The sequence below is a fragment of the Chiloscyllium punctatum genome, chromosome 34, assembly GCF_047496795.1.
Source record: "Chiloscyllium punctatum isolate Juve2018m chromosome 34, sChiPun1.3, whole genome shotgun sequence".
In the NCBI taxonomy this organism is placed as follows: Eukaryota; Metazoa; Chordata; class Chondrichthyes; order Orectolobiformes; family Hemiscylliidae; genus Chiloscyllium; species Chiloscyllium punctatum.
In genome coordinates, this window is record NC_092772.1 from 47,156,909 (window position 1) to 47,173,542 (window position 16,634).

At 53.3% G+C, this 16,634-nt stretch overlaps 1 protein-coding gene across 1 annotated transcript in view; it reads right to left on the bottom strand.

Annotated features, from left to right (window-relative positions):
* Positions 1-9,339: 9,339 nt before the first annotated feature.
* LOC140458738 (B-cell receptor CD22-like) overlaps positions 9,340-16,634 on the bottom strand; it is a 51,472-nt gene continuing 44,177 nt past the window's right edge. Inside the window, exons 8-11 of the mRNA XM_072553397.1 lie at positions 14,578-14,850; positions 11,628-11,912; positions 10,352-10,627; positions 9,340-9,614 (exon numbers count right to left, since the gene is read on the bottom strand). Coding sequence (XP_072409498.1) covers positions 9,340-9,614; positions 10,352-10,627; positions 11,628-11,912; positions 14,578-14,850 — 1,109 coding nt within the window. The remainder of the gene's footprint in view (positions 9,615-10,351; positions 10,628-11,627; positions 11,913-14,577; positions 14,851-16,634) is intronic.

Sequence of the window (16,634 nt, forward strand, 5' to 3'; positions counted from 1 at the left end):
AACTTCCTCAGGAAGGTCATTCCACACACGGACCACCCTCTGGGGAAAACAATTGCCCCTCGTGTCTTTGTTGAATCTCACCTTAAAAAAGATGCCCCCCACCCCCCCAACCAGGTCTTGAAGTCCTCCAGCCAGCCTCCCATCAGCCCCACACCTTTATAAAAATTCAATATACTACATCCACACCTTCCCCTTTATCTATTCTGCTTGTTCCTTCCTCAGAGAATTCCGGTAAATTTCTCACACAACACCAGGTTATAGTCCAACTGGTTTAATTGGAAGCACTAGCTTTCGGAGCGTCGCTCCTTCATCAGGTGATTGTGGAGGGCTCAATCCTAACACAGAATTTATAGCAAAAGTTTACAGTGTGATGTAACTGAAATTATACATTGAAAAATTGATTGTCTGTTAAGCCTTTCATCTGTTCGAATACAGTGATAGTTTCACTTCTTTCATGTGAGAATCACAAAACCCTTTTTTAAAAGTTGCATTCTCGGGTTAGCTGTTAACAATGGTGATAGCTAGACAATGTGTTGACTAATATCATTTATTGTATCCGTTGCTCCCGATGTGGTCTCCTCTACATTGGGGAGACTGGGCGCCTCCCAGCAGAGCGCTTTAGGGAACATCTCCGGGACACCCGCACCAATCAACCAAACCGCCCCGTGGCCCAACATTTCAACTCCCCCTCCCACTCTGCCGAGGACATGGAGGTCCTGGGCCTCCTTCACCGCCGCTCCCTCAGCACCAGACGCCTGGAGGAAGAACGCCTCATCTTCCGCCTCGGAACACTTCAACCCCAGGGCATCAATGTGGACTTCAACAGCTTCCTCATTTCCCCTTCCCCACCTCACCCTAGTTTCAAACTTCCAGCTCAGTAACTGTCTCCTTGACTTGTCCGACCTGCCTATCTCCTTTTCCACCTATCCACTCCACCCTCTCCTCCTTGACCTATCACCTTCATCCCCTCCCCCACTCACCCATTGTACTCTACGCTACTCTCTCCCCACCCCCACCCTCCTCTAGCTTATCTCTCCACCCTTCAGGCTCACTGCCTTTATTCCTGATGAAGGGCTTTTGCCCGAAACATCGATTTCGAAGCTCCTTGGATGCTGCCTGAACTGCTGTGCTCTTCCAGCACCACTTATCCAGAATATGTTGAGTCTAGCTATGAACATTTTCAACAGCTAACCTGAGAATACAACTTTTAAAAAAAAAGTAAAAATCCCACAACCCCAGGTTATAGTCCAACAGGTTTAATCGGAAGCTCACTAGTGTCAGAGCGCCTGACTATCACCTGATGAAGGAGCGACACTCCGAAAGCTGGTGCTTCCAATTAAACCTGTTGGACTATAACCTGGTGTTGTGGGATTTTTAACTTTGTACACCCCAGTCCAACACCGGTATCTCCAAATCATGTAAATTTTCTCAGGCATGACCCACCCCTCCATGGTGTCATTCCAACTATTTTTTAACCATACAATTTCTTTCCCAATGCTCTGCATTCATGGTGTGTAGGTGTCAGTGTTGGAATGGGCTGGACAAAGTTAAAAATTACGCACCACCAGGTTAGACCATTTGACATTTTTAAAAATTCCTACTTTGGAAGTAGAACCAGTCTGACTCTAACCTCACTCCTTTAATGCATTGTCAGAGCGGAGATTTTTAAAAACAAAACCTTAAGTTATCTCGGAGAAGGAGATGTGAAAGAAGTTCTGGGATTTACATATTAATCAATTGGAACCTGCATCCTCATTCGAACTGATTAAAGACTTAACACCAATGTCAGTTCGTCCAATACATCACATCAGTTGTGTGACACTTTGATCTTTTATTATAAATTCTGTGTCCTATGATCCTGCCCCACTACCTGCTGAAGAACTGGCGCTCCAAGAGCTAGTGCTTCCAAATAAACCTGCTAGACTCTAACCTGGGGTTTGTGGGATTTCTAACCTAATCCCTGTTTTTGAACATTTTTCCAATGACAGATGTTCAGCTAATGCACCAAGAGGTGTGCCTGTTTTCCATTGAGTTCTTTTATATAAATAAAGGTGTTGCATTAGTAGTTTTCCAATCCTCTGGGTTTTCTCCAGAATTTGAGGAATCCTGGAAGAGTACTACATGTTCCTCTGTTATCTCTGCAGCTGCTTCCTTTCATATCCCGGGATGCGTCCCATCGGAGTCAGGGGATTTGCAGTCATAGAGTCATAGAGCTGTACAGCATGGAAACAGGCCCTTTGGCTCAGCTCGTCCATGCTAACCCAGATATCCTCAATTAATAGGGGGGGGGGGGTGGGTCACGGTGGCTCAGTGGTTAGCACAAGCTGCCTCACACACCGGGGTCCTGGATTCAATTCCCAACTGTCTGTGTGGGGTTTGCACATTCTCCCCGTGTCTGCGTGGTTTTCCTCCGGGTGCTCCGGTTTCCTCCCACAGTCCAAAGACGTGCAGGTCAGGGTGGATTGGCCACGGGAAATTGCCCACAGTGTGATGTGCGTTAGTCAGGGGTAAATATAAGGGGAGGGGAATGGGTTTGGGTGGGTTTCTCTTCGGAGGAGCGGTGTGGACTTGTTGGGCCGAAGAGCCTGTTTCCACACTGTAGGGGATCTAACCTAATCCAGCCCCATTTGCCAGCACCCGGCCCCTATCCCTCCAAACCCCTTCCTATTCATGTCCCCATCCAGGTGCCTTTTAAATGCTGTCATTGTACCAGCCTGCACCACTTCCTCTGGCAGCTCATTCCATACACGTACCACCCTCTGGGTGAAAAAGTTGCCCCTTAGTTCCCTTTCCCCTCTCACCTTGAACGTCTGCCCCTCTAGTTCTGGACTCCCCCACCCCGGGGAAAAGACCTTGTTGTTTTATGCTGTCCATGTCCCTCATGACCTCTGGAAGGTCACCTCTCGGCCTACGATGCTCCAGGGAAACTCGACATTTCATACATTTCCTCCAGGGACAATTATTCGTGACTTTTCACCCTGACTTTTGAGACTTTGATTATGTCAGAATTGGCTGGGGGGGTGGGGGTGGAGCGGGATAAGCTTCTTATTCCTGGTAATCCCGGGGATAAGTAACCTGTTCGGATGCATTTCCGGGATGCAATTGGACTGAACATCGACCTGCTCACTCTGAGAGGAGAAAGCTCTTCTTTGAGGAAGCAGCAATGAACCAGCCACTGTCCAATCCTCCCACCTGCCATCTCGGGTCACTCAGCTACTGAGAGACGGCCACAAACTGAAGCAGTGCCCGAAGCCCCCTTCATTCTGCCTGCGTTAGGGAAGGGTTAAGGTTCGGTTCAGGGGGGGGGGGGGTTGTGTTCCCATGTACCTGCTGCCCCTTGTCCTTCTAGATGGAAGTGACCGTGGGTTTGGAAGGTGCTGCCTGAGGATCTTTGGTGAGTTTCTGCAGGGCATCTTGTAGATGGTACACACTGCAGTTACTGAGGGGGGGGGAGGGAGGGAGGGGATGGTACACACTGCAGTTACTGAGGGTCGGTGGGGGGAGGGAGGGAGGGGATGGTACACACTGCTGTTACTGAGGGTCGGTGGGGGGAGGGAGGGAGGGGATGGTACACACTGCAGTTACTGAGGGTCGGTGGGGGGGGGGGAGGGGATGGTACACACTGCAGTTACTGAGGGTCGGTGGGGGGGGGGAGGGGATGGTACACACTGCAGTTACTGAGGGTCGGTGGGGGGAGGGAGGGGATGGTACACACTGCAGTTACTGAGGGTCGGTGGGGGGGGGGGAGGGGATGGTACACACTGCAGTTACTGAGGGTCGGTGGGGGGAGGGAGGGGATGGTACACACTGCAGTTACTGAGGGTCGGTGGGGGGGGGGAGGGGATGGTACACACTGCAGTTACTGAGGGTCGGTGGGGGGAGGGAGGGGATGGTACACACTGCAGTTACTGAGGGTCGGTGGGGGGGGGAGGGGATGGTACACACTGCAGTTACTGAGGGTCGGTGGGGGGAGGGAGGGGATGGTACACACTGCTGTTACTGAGGGTCGGTGGGGGGGGGGGGGAGGGGATGGTACACACTGCTGTTACTGAGGGTCGGTGGGGGGAGGGAGGGGATGGTACACACTGCAGTTACTGAGGGTCGGTGGGGGGTGGGGAGGGGATGGTACACACTGCAGTTACTGAGGGTCGGTGGGTGGAGGGAGGGGATGGTACACACTGCTGTTACTGAGGGTCGGTGGGGGGAGGGAGGGGATGGTACACACTGCTGTTACTGAGGGTCGGTGGGGGGGGAGGGGATGGTACACACTGCAGTTACTGTGGGTCGGTGGGGGGAGGGAGGGAGGGGATGGTACACACTGCAGTTACTGTGGGTCGGTGGGGGGAGGGAGGGAGGGGATGGTACACACTGCAGTTACTGAGGGTCGGTGGGGGAGGGGGAGGGAGGGGATGGTACACACTGCTGTTACTGAGGGTCGGTGGGGGAGGGAGCGAGGGGATGTTTGTGGGTGTGGGGGCTGCTTTGTCCCTGGATGGTGTCGAGCTTCTCGAGTGTTGTTGGAGCTGCCCCCACCCAGGGGCAAGTGGGGAGTATTCCCTCACCCTCCTGCCTTGGGCCTTGTCGATGGTGGGACAGGCTTTGGGGGGAGTCAGGAGGGGAGTTACTCGCTGCAGGATTCCCAGCCTCTGACCTGCTCTTGGAGCCGCTGGGTTAATGTGGTGGGTCCAGTTGGGTTTCTGGTCAATGGTAACCCCCAGGATGTTGAAAATGGAGGGTGGGGGGGTTTCAGTGAGAATAACAGACAGGGAATCATACTGTCCTGGGAGTAAAGCAATGTTAACACTGAGGGCTGAGCTGAACACTCAGGGTGAGAGCAGGGGGTCAGAGGTCAATATCAGGGCTGCTTACTTACTCACAACCTCTATCCTGCGACCCTCCGACCTGTTGGCACCGACTGTGTTCCCCGCCTCACAGGAGTACACACCCTCCTGTCTGTGAGTGATTCGGTACAAGGTCAGATGTCCACTGAATGACGGCAGATTCACAGTCCTCTGCCCCCGGCTCCACACCCACTTGTACCAGCTGGTTGGGGGGTTGCTGTCGCTGGTGCAGCTCAGAGTGATGTTGTCACCTTCGTGTATCGCACTGTCCGATGGGGAGATCGAAACCTTCATGTTGCGAGGGGCATCTGACAGAAAGGGAGAAGACTCTCAGTGAGAGACAGCATTACTTGAGCATCACTCACTAAGGGAGACATTGTCAGGGGCGAAGTCACAGGAAAATCGGTCACAGATCCCACGGGGCAGATAAATGGACAGTTCTTCAGTCAATGGGGTCGGTTTATAAGGAGAACAACGACAGAGAGAGGGAGAACAGCAGAGAGGTGTCAGAACAGAAATCCAGAGGAGAGCTTCAGGAATCACGGCAGGTTCAAAGGTCTGGAATTGGAGGGGGTTACAGAGATAGGGAGGGGATGTAGGGGCTGGAGGGGGTTACAGAGATAGGGAGGGGGTGTAGGGGCTGGAGGGGGTTACAGAGATAGGGAGGGGATGTAGGGGCTGGAGGGGGTTACAGAGATAGGGAGGGGGTGTAGGGGCTGGAGGGGGTTACAGAGATAGGGAGGGGGTGTAGGGGCTGGAGGGGGTTACAGAGATAGGGAGGGGGTGTAGGGGCTGGAGGGGGTTACAGAGATAGGGAGGGGGTGTAGGGGCTGGAGGGGGTTACAGAGATAGGGAGGGGGTGTAGGGTAGGGAGGGGGTTACAGAGATAGGGAGAGGGTGTAGGGGCTGGAGGGGGTTACAGAGATAGGGAGGGGGGGTGTAGGGACTGGAGGGGGTTACAGAGATAGGGAGGGGTGTAGGGGCTGGAGGTGGTTACAGAGATAGGGAGGGGGTGTAGGGGCTGGAGGGGGTTACAGAGATAGGGAGGGGGTGTAGGGGCTGGAGGGGGTTACAGAGATAGGGAGGGGGTGTAGGGGCTGGAGTGAGTTACAGAGATAGGGAGGGGGTGTAGGGGCTGGAGGGGGTTACAGAGAGAGGGAGGGGGTGTAGGGGCTGGAGGGGGTTACAGAGATAGGGAGGGGGTGTAGGGGCTGGAGTGAGTTACAGAGATAGGGAGGGGGTGTAGGGGCTGGAGTGAGTTACAGAGATAGGGAGGGGGTATATGGGCTGAAGGGGGGTTACAGAGATAGGGAGGGGGTGCAGGGGCTGGAGGGGGATTACAGAGATAGGGAGGGGGTGTAGGGGCTGGAGCGGGTGACAGAGATTGGGAGGGGGAGATGGAGGGTGTTGAAAGCCAAGAATGGGAATTTTACAATCGAGGTGTTCCTGGACAGGGGAACGATGCAGGAGAGGGAGTGAGAGGAGGGTGACTGAGGAAAGGGACTCGCGGTGAGTTCAGAGACCGGGGGACAGTGAAGTTTTGGATAAATAGCTCTCATGCAGTGAGTAGTGACAGAGACCGGGAAGTTTACATTGGGAAAAGGTCAACCTGGGAATGTCACTCACACAGCACCTCGATCCTGAAGCTCTTTGAAGTTTGTTTTCCAATAATGTTTTCCGCTTTGCAGTAATAATCTCCAGATTCCGTTGGGGTGATGGAGCGAATGGTCAGGATGTTCCCTGTCCCCTTGTTAACTGCTGTGTTCACATTGTCCTTATACCAGGTGTAGAGAGCTCCTGGATTACTCCTGGAGTTACAGGTCAGGGTAACCCGGTCTCTCTCCTTCACCTCTCCCTGTGGCTCACTGCGAACAATGGTAACATCTCCAGGACCATCTACAAGAGGAATTACAGCTCGATTCAGGTCAGGGAGAGGGATAACGCTGTGGAACATTCTCCCAAATCCCCGAATAAATCCTTCCCCAGAGCACTGACATCATTTCAGATAGAGACCACCAGGACTCCTCAATCCTTACATCATGAAACAGGCCATTCAGCCCATCTACACAGTTCCACCATTTCTCATTCTCAACTGCATCTTCCTCTCTAATGCCTGACTATTCCACCTCTCGGATGATGAGCAAGGAACTGTGCACGGTGCTCCGAGTGTGGGGCAAACTGAGGGATACGGAGACTGGAACTGTGCACGGTGCTCCGAGTGTGGGTCTAACTGAGGGATACAGAGACTGGGACTGTGCACGGTGCTCCGAGTGTGGGTCTAACTGAGGGATACGGAGACTGGAACTGTGCACGGTGCTCCGAGTGTGGGTCTAACTGAGGGATACGGAGACTGGAACTGTGCACGGTGCTCCGAGTGTGGGTCTGACTCAGGGATACAGAGACTGGAACTGCGCACGGTGCTCCGACTGTGGGTCTAACTGAGGGATACGGAGACTGGAACTGTGCACGGTGCTCCGAGTGTGGGGCAAACTGAGGGATACGGAGACTGGAACTGTACACGGTGCTCCGAGTGTGGGTGTAACTGAGGGATACAGAGACTGGAACTGTGCACGGTGCTCCGAGTGTGGGTCTGACTGAGGGATACAGAGACTGGAACTGTGCACGGTGCTCCGAGTGTGGGTGTAACTGAGGGATACAGAGACTGGAACTGTGCATGGTGCTCCGAGTGTGGGTCTGACTGAGGGATACAGAGACTGGAACTGTGCACGGTGCTCCGAGTGTGGGTCTAACTGAGGGATACGGAGACTGGAACTGTGCACAGTGATCCGAGTGTGGGTCTAACTGAGGGATACGGAGACTGGAACTGTGCACGGTGCTCCGAGTGTGGGTCTAACTGAGGAATACAGAGACTGGAACTGTGCACAGTGCTCCGAGTGTGGGTCTAACTAGGGATACAGCGACTGGAACTGTGCACGGTGCTCCGAGTGTGGGTCTAACTGAGGGATACAGAGACTGGAACTGTGCACGGTGCTCCGAGCGTGGGTCTGACTGAGGGATACAGAGACTGGAACTGTGCACGGTGCTCCGAGTGTGGGTCTAACTGAGGGATACAGAGACTGGAACTGTGCACGGTGCTCCGAGTGTGGGTCTAACTGAGGGATACAGAGACTGGAACTGTGCACGGTGCTCCGAGTGTGGGTCTAACTGAGGGATACGGAGACTGGAACTGTGCACGGTGCTCCGAGTGTGGGTGTAACTGAGGGATACAGAGACTGGAACTGTGCACGGTGCTCCGAGTGTGGGTCTAACTGAGGGATACAGAGACTGGAACTGTGCACGGTGCTCCGAGTGTGGGTCTAACTAGGGATACAGAGACTGGAACTGTGCATGGTCCTCCGAGTGTGGGTCTAACTGAGGGATATGGAGACTGGAACTGTGCACGGTGCTCCGAGTGTGGGTCTGACTGAGGGATACAGAGACTGGAACTGTGCACGGTGGTCCGAGTGTGGGTCTGACTGAGGGATACAGAGACCGGAACTGTGCACGGTGCTCCGAGTGTGGGTCTGACTGTGGGATACAGAGACTGGAACTGTGCACGGTGGTCCGAGTGTGGGTCTGACTGAGGGATACAGAGACCGGAACTGTGCACGGTGCTCCGAGCGTGGGTCTGACTGAGGGATACAGAGACTGGAACTGTGCACGGTGCTCCGAGTGTGGGTCTAACTGAGAGATACGGAGACTGGAACTGTGCACAGTGCTCCGAGTGTGGGTCTAACTGAGGGATACAGAGACTGGAACTGTGCACGGTGCTCCGAGTGTGGGACTAACTGAGGGATACAGAGACTGGAACTGTGCACGGTGCTCCGAGTGTGGGTCTAACTGAGGGATACGGAGACTGGAACTGTGCACAGTGCTCCGAGTGTGGGTCTGACTGAGGGATATGGAGACTGGAACTGTGCACAGTGCTCCGAGTGTGGGTCTAACTGAGGGATACAGAGACTGAAACTGTGCACGGTGCTCCGAGTGTGGGTCTAACTGAGGGGTACAGAGACTGGAACTGTGCACAGTGCTCCGAGTGTGGGTCTAACTGAGGGGTACGGAGACTGGAACTGTGCACGGTGCTCCGAGTGTGGGTCTAACTGAGGGATACAGAGACTGGAACTGTGCACGGTGCTCCGAGTGTGGGTCTGACTGAGGGATACAGAGACTGGAACTGTGCACGGTGCTCCGAGTGTGGGTCTAACTGAGGGGTACGGAGACTGGAACTGTGCACGGTGCTCCGAGTGTGGGTCTAACTGAGGGATACAGAGACTGGAACTGTGCACGGTGCTCCGAGTGTGGGTCTAACTGAGGGATACAGAGACTGGAACTGTGCACGGTGCTCCGAGTGTGGGTCTAACTGAGGGATACAGAGACTGGAACTGTGCACGGTGCTCCGAGTGTGGGTCTGACTGAGGGATACAGAGACTGGAACTGTGCACGGTGCTCCGAGTGTGGGTCTAACTGCGGGATATTTCTTGTATATCCCACACACTCTTTACTTACACTGTACATTAATGTGTTTGGGTGTAGAATCCCGGGAGCTGACAGAATTCCGCGCTGTACAGATGTAGCTACAAGATGCATCATTCCTGGTGGGTTGAATCCTAATCGTGTCGGTATTTTCTCGCAGATTGTTCCGTTGTCTGTTGCACATTTTCCTCCAGCTGTAGGTATGAACCGGGGGGTTGGCTTCACCTCGACACGTTAACGTGATCTCGGTCCCCTCCTTCACTGTATCCTCAGAAATAATCTCCACGTTTCTCGGTCCATCTGTTGGGAGAGAGAGAGAGAGAGAGAGAGACGTGATTCCAAGATTTCAGAATCCCTCACATATCCAGGTCCAGAGGAGACAGGGGGTCTCCGAGGGGTGGGGTGGGGGAACACCAGAAAGATCCCTGATCGGAAATGAAACCAGGAAATGTGACAAATAAAGAGGCAACAACGCACAACCTGCATTTATGTAGCACCTGCTTAACCAGGAGATGGATTATAAGGAAAGAAACAGCTGTATGACTGCAAACTGTCTCAACACAGAGCAAGAAACATATTAGAGGCGGAGAGAGAGAGAAACGAGAGAGAGAGATAGGGAGTGGGTGTAGGGACTGGAGGGGGGTTACAGAGATAGGGAGGGGGTGTAGGGGCTGGAGGGGGGTTACAGAGATAGGGAGGGGGGTAGGGGCTGGAGGGGGGTTACAGAGATAGGGAGGGGGTGTAGGGTAGGGAGGGGGTTACAGAGATAGGGAGGGGGTGTAGAGGCTGGAGGGGGTAACAGAGATAGGGAGGGGGTGTAGGGGCTGGAGGGGGTTACCGAGATAGGGAGGGGGTGTAGGAGCTGGAGGAGGGTACAGGGATAGGGAGGGGGTGTAGGGATTGGAGGAGGTTACAGAGATAGGGAGGAGGTGTAGGAGCTGGAGGAGGGTACAGGGATAGGGAGGGACATGAAGTTTTAGCTCAGTATAATGTGAGAGTTTGTTGGTGAGTGGGACTCTCAGACTGATGACACTCACACTGAATATCCAGTCGTATGGGATCAGATTCCTTTTCACCCACGGTGTTCTCCGCTGTACAGGTGATCTCACAGCCAACATCTTCAACAGAAGCGTAGAATGAACATTGAGACGTCCATTGATTCCCAGAACAGGGAGACATCGAACCGTGTGGACACACCTTCCGCCAGTGATAGGAAACTGCTGCTGGATGGCCATCAGACTGACAGCTGAGGGATGTCCACACTCCAGCTCGAACTGAAGGTGGGAATGTGATTCGGACACTGGTCGGAGCATCTGGAAATAAACACCCAACACCATTAGGACTGACCCTCATACAGTGCCCTCTCCCTCAGCACTGACCCTCCGACAGTGCCCACTCCCTCAGCACTGACCCTCCGACAGTGCCCACTCCCTCAGCACTGACCCTCCGACAGTGCCCACTCCCTCAGCACTGACCCTCCGACAGAGCAGCACTCCCTCAGCACAGACCCTCCGACAGTGCCCACTCCCTCAGCACTGACCCTCCGACAGTGCCCACTCCCTCAGCACTGACCCTCCGACAGTGCCCACTCCCTCAGCACTGACCCTCCGACAGTGCCCACTCCCTCAGCACTGACCCTCCGACAGTGCCCACTCCCTCAGCACTGACCCTCCGACAGTGCCCACTCCCTCAGCACTGACCCTCCGACAGTGCGGCACACCCTCAGCACTGTCCCTCCGACAGTGCGGCACTCCCTCAGTACTGACCCTCCAACAGTGTGGCACTCCCTCAGCACTGACCCTCCGACAGTGCCCACCCCCTCAGCACTGACCCTCCGACAGTGCGGCACTCCCTCAGCACTGACCCTCCGACAGTGCCCACTCCCTCAGCACTGACCCTCCGACAGTGCGGCACTCCCTCAGCACTGACCCTCCGACAGTGCGGCACTCCCTCAGCACTGACCCTCCGACAGTGCAGCACTCCCTCAGCACTGACCCTCCGACAGTGCCCACTCCCTCAGCTCTGACCCTCCGACAGTGCCCACTCCCTCAGCACTGACCCTCCGACAGTGCCCACTCCCTCAGCACTGACCCTCCGACAGTGCGGCACTCCCTCAGCACTGACCCTCCGACAGTGCGGCACTCCCTCAGCACTGACCCTCCGACAGTGCGGCACTCCCTCAGCACTGACCCTCCGACAGTGCGGCACTCTATCTGCATGTGCCCTTGAATGGTTAACGTACAGAAGCTGTTTGACCAGGTTTGGAAATACCAGGTGAATGAATTCAGGAGCTGTGTTTCTGGGTATACTCACACTTCACTCTGATGTTGATGGTGTGTGATCTTCCTGTCCCAACGTTGTTTCTAGCCTCACACTGATAATTCCCACTGTCGTCCTTGCTGATGCTTTCAAACAGCAGTATCCGCCCGCTGACTGGCTTGTTCTGAGTGAGTCTGTACCAGCTGTACCCTGAGACTGCAGGGTCACTGTTCTGACTGGTACAGCTAATATTCACAGTGTCACGCTCGTTCACAGACGTTAAATCTCTCCATGCGTCACCATTCACACTGTGTGCAATCTGAAAATCTCTCGGTTTATCTGAAACAGAGGTTTGTTACCAATCTGGTTAATGTTGACATGGTGGGAAATGTTTTACTGATGGTGTTGTCACTGAAGTTTCCATTCGGCCCCTCTGCTAACCCCGTCCCCAACCCCTTGTTTGTCTCCTTCTGTCACCATCTCCTACTCTCCCACTCCTCAATACGTCAACATGAGTCCCACATATAAAACCCCACACTCCCTGTGGGAGTTAGACCCACCTACCCCCACCTCCCACCCCAGCCAACTCCCTGTGGGAGTGAGTCTCACATTCCACACTCGTCACCAACTCCCCCCCCCAATCCCTGTGGTAGTCAGTCACAAATTCTCACCGTGCCGTTTCTGGGTGAAGATGTTTCTCCTAAATTCCCAATGGGATTTATTTGGGACTGTCGCCTACCAGCGGCCCCTCGTTCCGGTCTCTCCCTTCGCCCATCTCCCCGAGTGAACCCCCTCTCAGAATTCTAAACCCCTCAATCAGGTCACTCCCTCAGCCCCCTCCCCTCGAGAGAAACCAGCCTCAGTCTGCTCACAATCTCCCGACATTTTTAACCCCTTGGGTTCTGGGATCATTGGTGCAAAACAGAGACTGGATCTGTTCACGGTGCTCCGAGTATGGGTCTTACTGAGGGATATACAGTCTGGGGAGCTGTGCACAGTGCTGTGAGTGTGGGTCTAACTGAGGGATATACAGTCTGGGGAGCTGTGCACAGTGCTGTGAGTGTGGGTCTAACTGAGGGATATACAGTCTGGGGAGCTGTGCACAGTGCTGTGAGTGTGGGTCTAACTGAGGGATATACAGTCTGGGGAGCTGTGCACAGTGCTGTGAGTGTGGGTCTAACTGAGGGATATACAGTCTGGGGAGCTGTGCACAGTGCTGTGAGTGTGGGTCTAACTGAGGGATATACAGTCTGGGGAGCTGTGCACAGTGCTGTGAGTGTGGGTCTAACTGAGGGATATACAGTCTGGGGAGCTGTGCACAGTGCTGTGAGTGTGGGTCTAACTGAGGGATATACAGTCTGGGGAGCTGTGCACAGTGCTGTGAGTGTGGGTCTAACTGAGGGATATACAGTCTGGGGAGCTGTGCACAGTGCTGTGAGTGTGGGTCTAACTGAGGGATATACAGTCTGGGGAGCTGTGCACAGTGCTGTGAGTGTGGGTCTAACTGAGGGATATACAGTCTGGGGAGCTGTGCACAGTGCTGTGAGTGTGGGTCTAACTGAGGGATTTACAGTCTGGTGAGCTGTGCACAGTGCTGTGAGTGTGGGTCTAACTGAGGGATATACAGTCTGGGGAGCTGAGCACAGTGCTGTGAGTGTGGGTCTAACTGAGGGATATACAGTCTGGGGAGCTGTGCACAGTGCTGTGAGTGTGGGACTACCTGAGGGATATAAAGTCTGGGGAGCTGTGCACACTGCTGTGAGTGAGGTCTAACTGAGGGATATACAGTCTGGGGAGCTGTGCACAGTGCTGTGAGTGTGGGTCTTACTGAGGGATATACAGTCTGGGGAGCTGTGCACAGTGCTGTGAGTGTGGTCTAACTGAGAGATATACAGTCTGGGGAGCTGTGCACAGTGCTGTGAGTGTGGGTCTAACTGAGGGATTTACAGTCTGGGGAGCTGTGCACAGTGCTGTGAGTGTGGGTCTAACTGAGAGATATACAGTCTGGGGAGCTGTGCACAGTGCTGTGAGTGTGGGTCTAACTCAGGGATATACAGTCTGGGGAGCTGTGCACAGTGCTGTGAGTGTGGTCTAACTGAGGGATATACAGTCTGGGTGCTATGCACAGTGCTGTGTGTGTGGGTCTAACTGAGGGATGTACAGTCTGGGGAGCTGTGCACAGTGCTGTGAGTGTGGGTCTAACTCAGGGATATACAGTCTGGGGAGCTGTGCACAGTGCTGTGAGTGTGAGTCTAACTGAGGGACATACAGTCTGGGGAGCTGTGCACAGTGCTGTGAGTGTGAGTCTAACTGAGGGATATACAGTCTGGGGAGCTGTGCACAGTGCTGTGTGTGTGGGTCTAACTGAGGGATATACAGTCTGGGGAGCTGTGCACAGTGCTGTGAATGTGGGTCTAACTGAGGGATATACAGTCTGGGGAGCTGTGCGCAGTGCTGTGAGTGTGGTCTAACTGAGGGATATACAGTCTGGGGAGCTATGCACAGTGCTGTGTGTGTGGGTCTAACTGAGGGATGTACAGTCTGGGGAGCTGTGCACAGTGCTGTGAGTGTGGGTCTAACTCAGGGATATACAGTCTGGGGAGCTGTGCACAGTGCTGTGAGTGTGAGTCTAACTGAGGGATATACAGTCTGGGGAGCTGTGCACAGTGCTGTGAGTGTGGGTCTAACTGAGGGATATACAGTCTGGGGAGCTGTGCACAGTGCTGTGAGTGTGGGTCTAACTGAGGGATATACAGTCTGGGGAGCTGTGCACAGTGCTGTGAGTGTGGGTCTAACTGAGAGATATACAGTCTGGGGAGCTGTATACAGTGCTCCCAGTTCTCCACTTGTGCTCACCTCTCATTGTGTTGCCTTCGGCCTTCCCTCCATCTCCCTCTGATTATCCCCATCCTGCCGGGAGTATTTCCTCACTGCTGTGTCAGGGGTACCTGAACGAGACTCAGTTCCCCCAATAACCCTCCACACAGAGATCTATGGCACTTACACTGCCCTCTCAATTCAATACCCTCCGACCTGCCGCTCCCAATGCTGTTCCTCACTTCACAGAAATATTCCCCAAACTGTGAGTAGCTGATGTCTCTGATTTCCATGGTTTGACGCCAAGCGCTGGGGAGCTGAACTCCGTCCTGATACCAGGAATACCCGGTGACGGCTGGTTGACTGTAGAGGACATCACACTGTAAGGTAACAGAGTCCCCTTCCTGCAGTCTGTCTTTGTGTCCCTCAGTCAGTGAGATACTGACATTGCGAGGTTTATCTGAAAGTGAACAAACAGACAGAGTGAGCCATTCTCGAGAAGGTCACACCTCAGACACCTAGGGAGGGGTCAGGGAGAGAGGATCCGAAACATTCAGTCAGTGTTTAGCTGTAAGGAGGAGAGACAGTGGGAGGGAGGGACAGAGTGGGGAAGGGAGGGAGAGAGAAAGAGAGAGAGAGAGAGAAAGTGAGGGAGAGATGGAGAGAGAGACAGAAACCATGAGAAAGTATGAGAGAGAGAGAGAGAGACAGACAGAGAGTGAGTGAGAGAGAGAGAGAGAGAGAGAGAGACAGAAGGTGGAAAGATTTCCGGAGGGAATTCCAAAGCTCTGATCTCCCAGCCATGTGAGGCACAGCCCCAATGGTGGAACGCTGGGAATTGGGGGATACTCGAGTGTGTGGGATTGGAGAAGTTTCCAGAGATAGGGAGGGGAATGTAATGGCTGGAGGGGGTTACAGAGATAGGGAGGGAAGTGTTCGGGCTGGAGGGGGTTACAGAGATAGGGAGGGGGTGTAGGGGTTGGAGGGGGTTACAGAGATAGGGAGGGGGTGTAGGGGCTGGAGGGGGTTACAGAGATAGGGAGGGGGTGTAGGGGTTGGAGGGGGTTACAGAGATAGGGAGGGGGTGTCGGGGCGGGAGGGGGTTATGGTAATCAGGAGGGGTGTGGGGACTGGAGGAATATCATGATCGTGAATCTGACCCCGAAATAATGCGGGAGAGGTTTTAGAATTTCTTTCTGAATTAAAAAGTGTGAGAATTAATCGGAGTCAGTTTTGGTGAGGGAGGACAAGGGGCAGGAAGTTATTGGGAACGTCAAGTGAATTGTTGGAACATAGTGTGCAGGATAAGCTGCCGAGCTTGTATTACAGTGTGGAGACCAAACCCCTCTGTTAAACAAAACCAAACGCCCAGGAATGCACTATAATCCGTTAACACATGAGCGTGTGATAGAGAACTCCAAATTTCCACTATCTAAAGAAAATAACAATTTACTTTCTTGACTCTAATCGTGTGTAATAAACAAAAGCTATTCACAAATCCAGCCCCTTTATCTTGACTACTAACGATCTGATCCGAACTCTCTAATAATAACATGCTGTTCCAATAAAACACTTATTAAACTTCACATTAACTTCATCTCCAGCCCCACACAGTCTCTGTCCTCTCCGCTGTCCTCAGTCTCCCGGCTACTGACCTTGCTGGGTTATCTTGCTCGGTTTTACTGCGAGTGTGTTTTTCAGGAACAGGTACCTTTTGGATTCAGTGTGTGTTTTTTAACTCCGTTGAGAGCGAGATGTTTGAAGGGCAGTCTGCTCTCCGACCGTTGCTCTGCTGTCTAGTGGCAGTTGTTCTCTGACCAAATTTTCAAAATACCTGCGTTTTATACACCCCCTCTCCCCCAACATCGTTCCCTGTCATTGGTCCAATGTTGTCAAAACAATAAACTCAAACTCGATTGGGTTTTATCATCCTGGGGCATAATTTAAACTGATTGGTTAAATTTGACTTGTTGTCAAAACAGCAACCAAAACTCAGGTATCCCTTTCGCAACCATTTGCGGAGTGTACCACTTCTGGACCATTCCATTCAGGCAGCTGAACCTGCTCTGTACGTTTCCATCAATATTCAGAAAACCCTCCCTGTTTTAAAGTCATTATGACATGACAGGAAACCCCTCCATTAACTAAAACAAATGCCCAGAAAAGCTCACTTTGCCTCGTAATCTATTAAACTATGAGTGAGTGAGAACTCCTCAAATTCCACGACTTAAAGGAAAAAATATC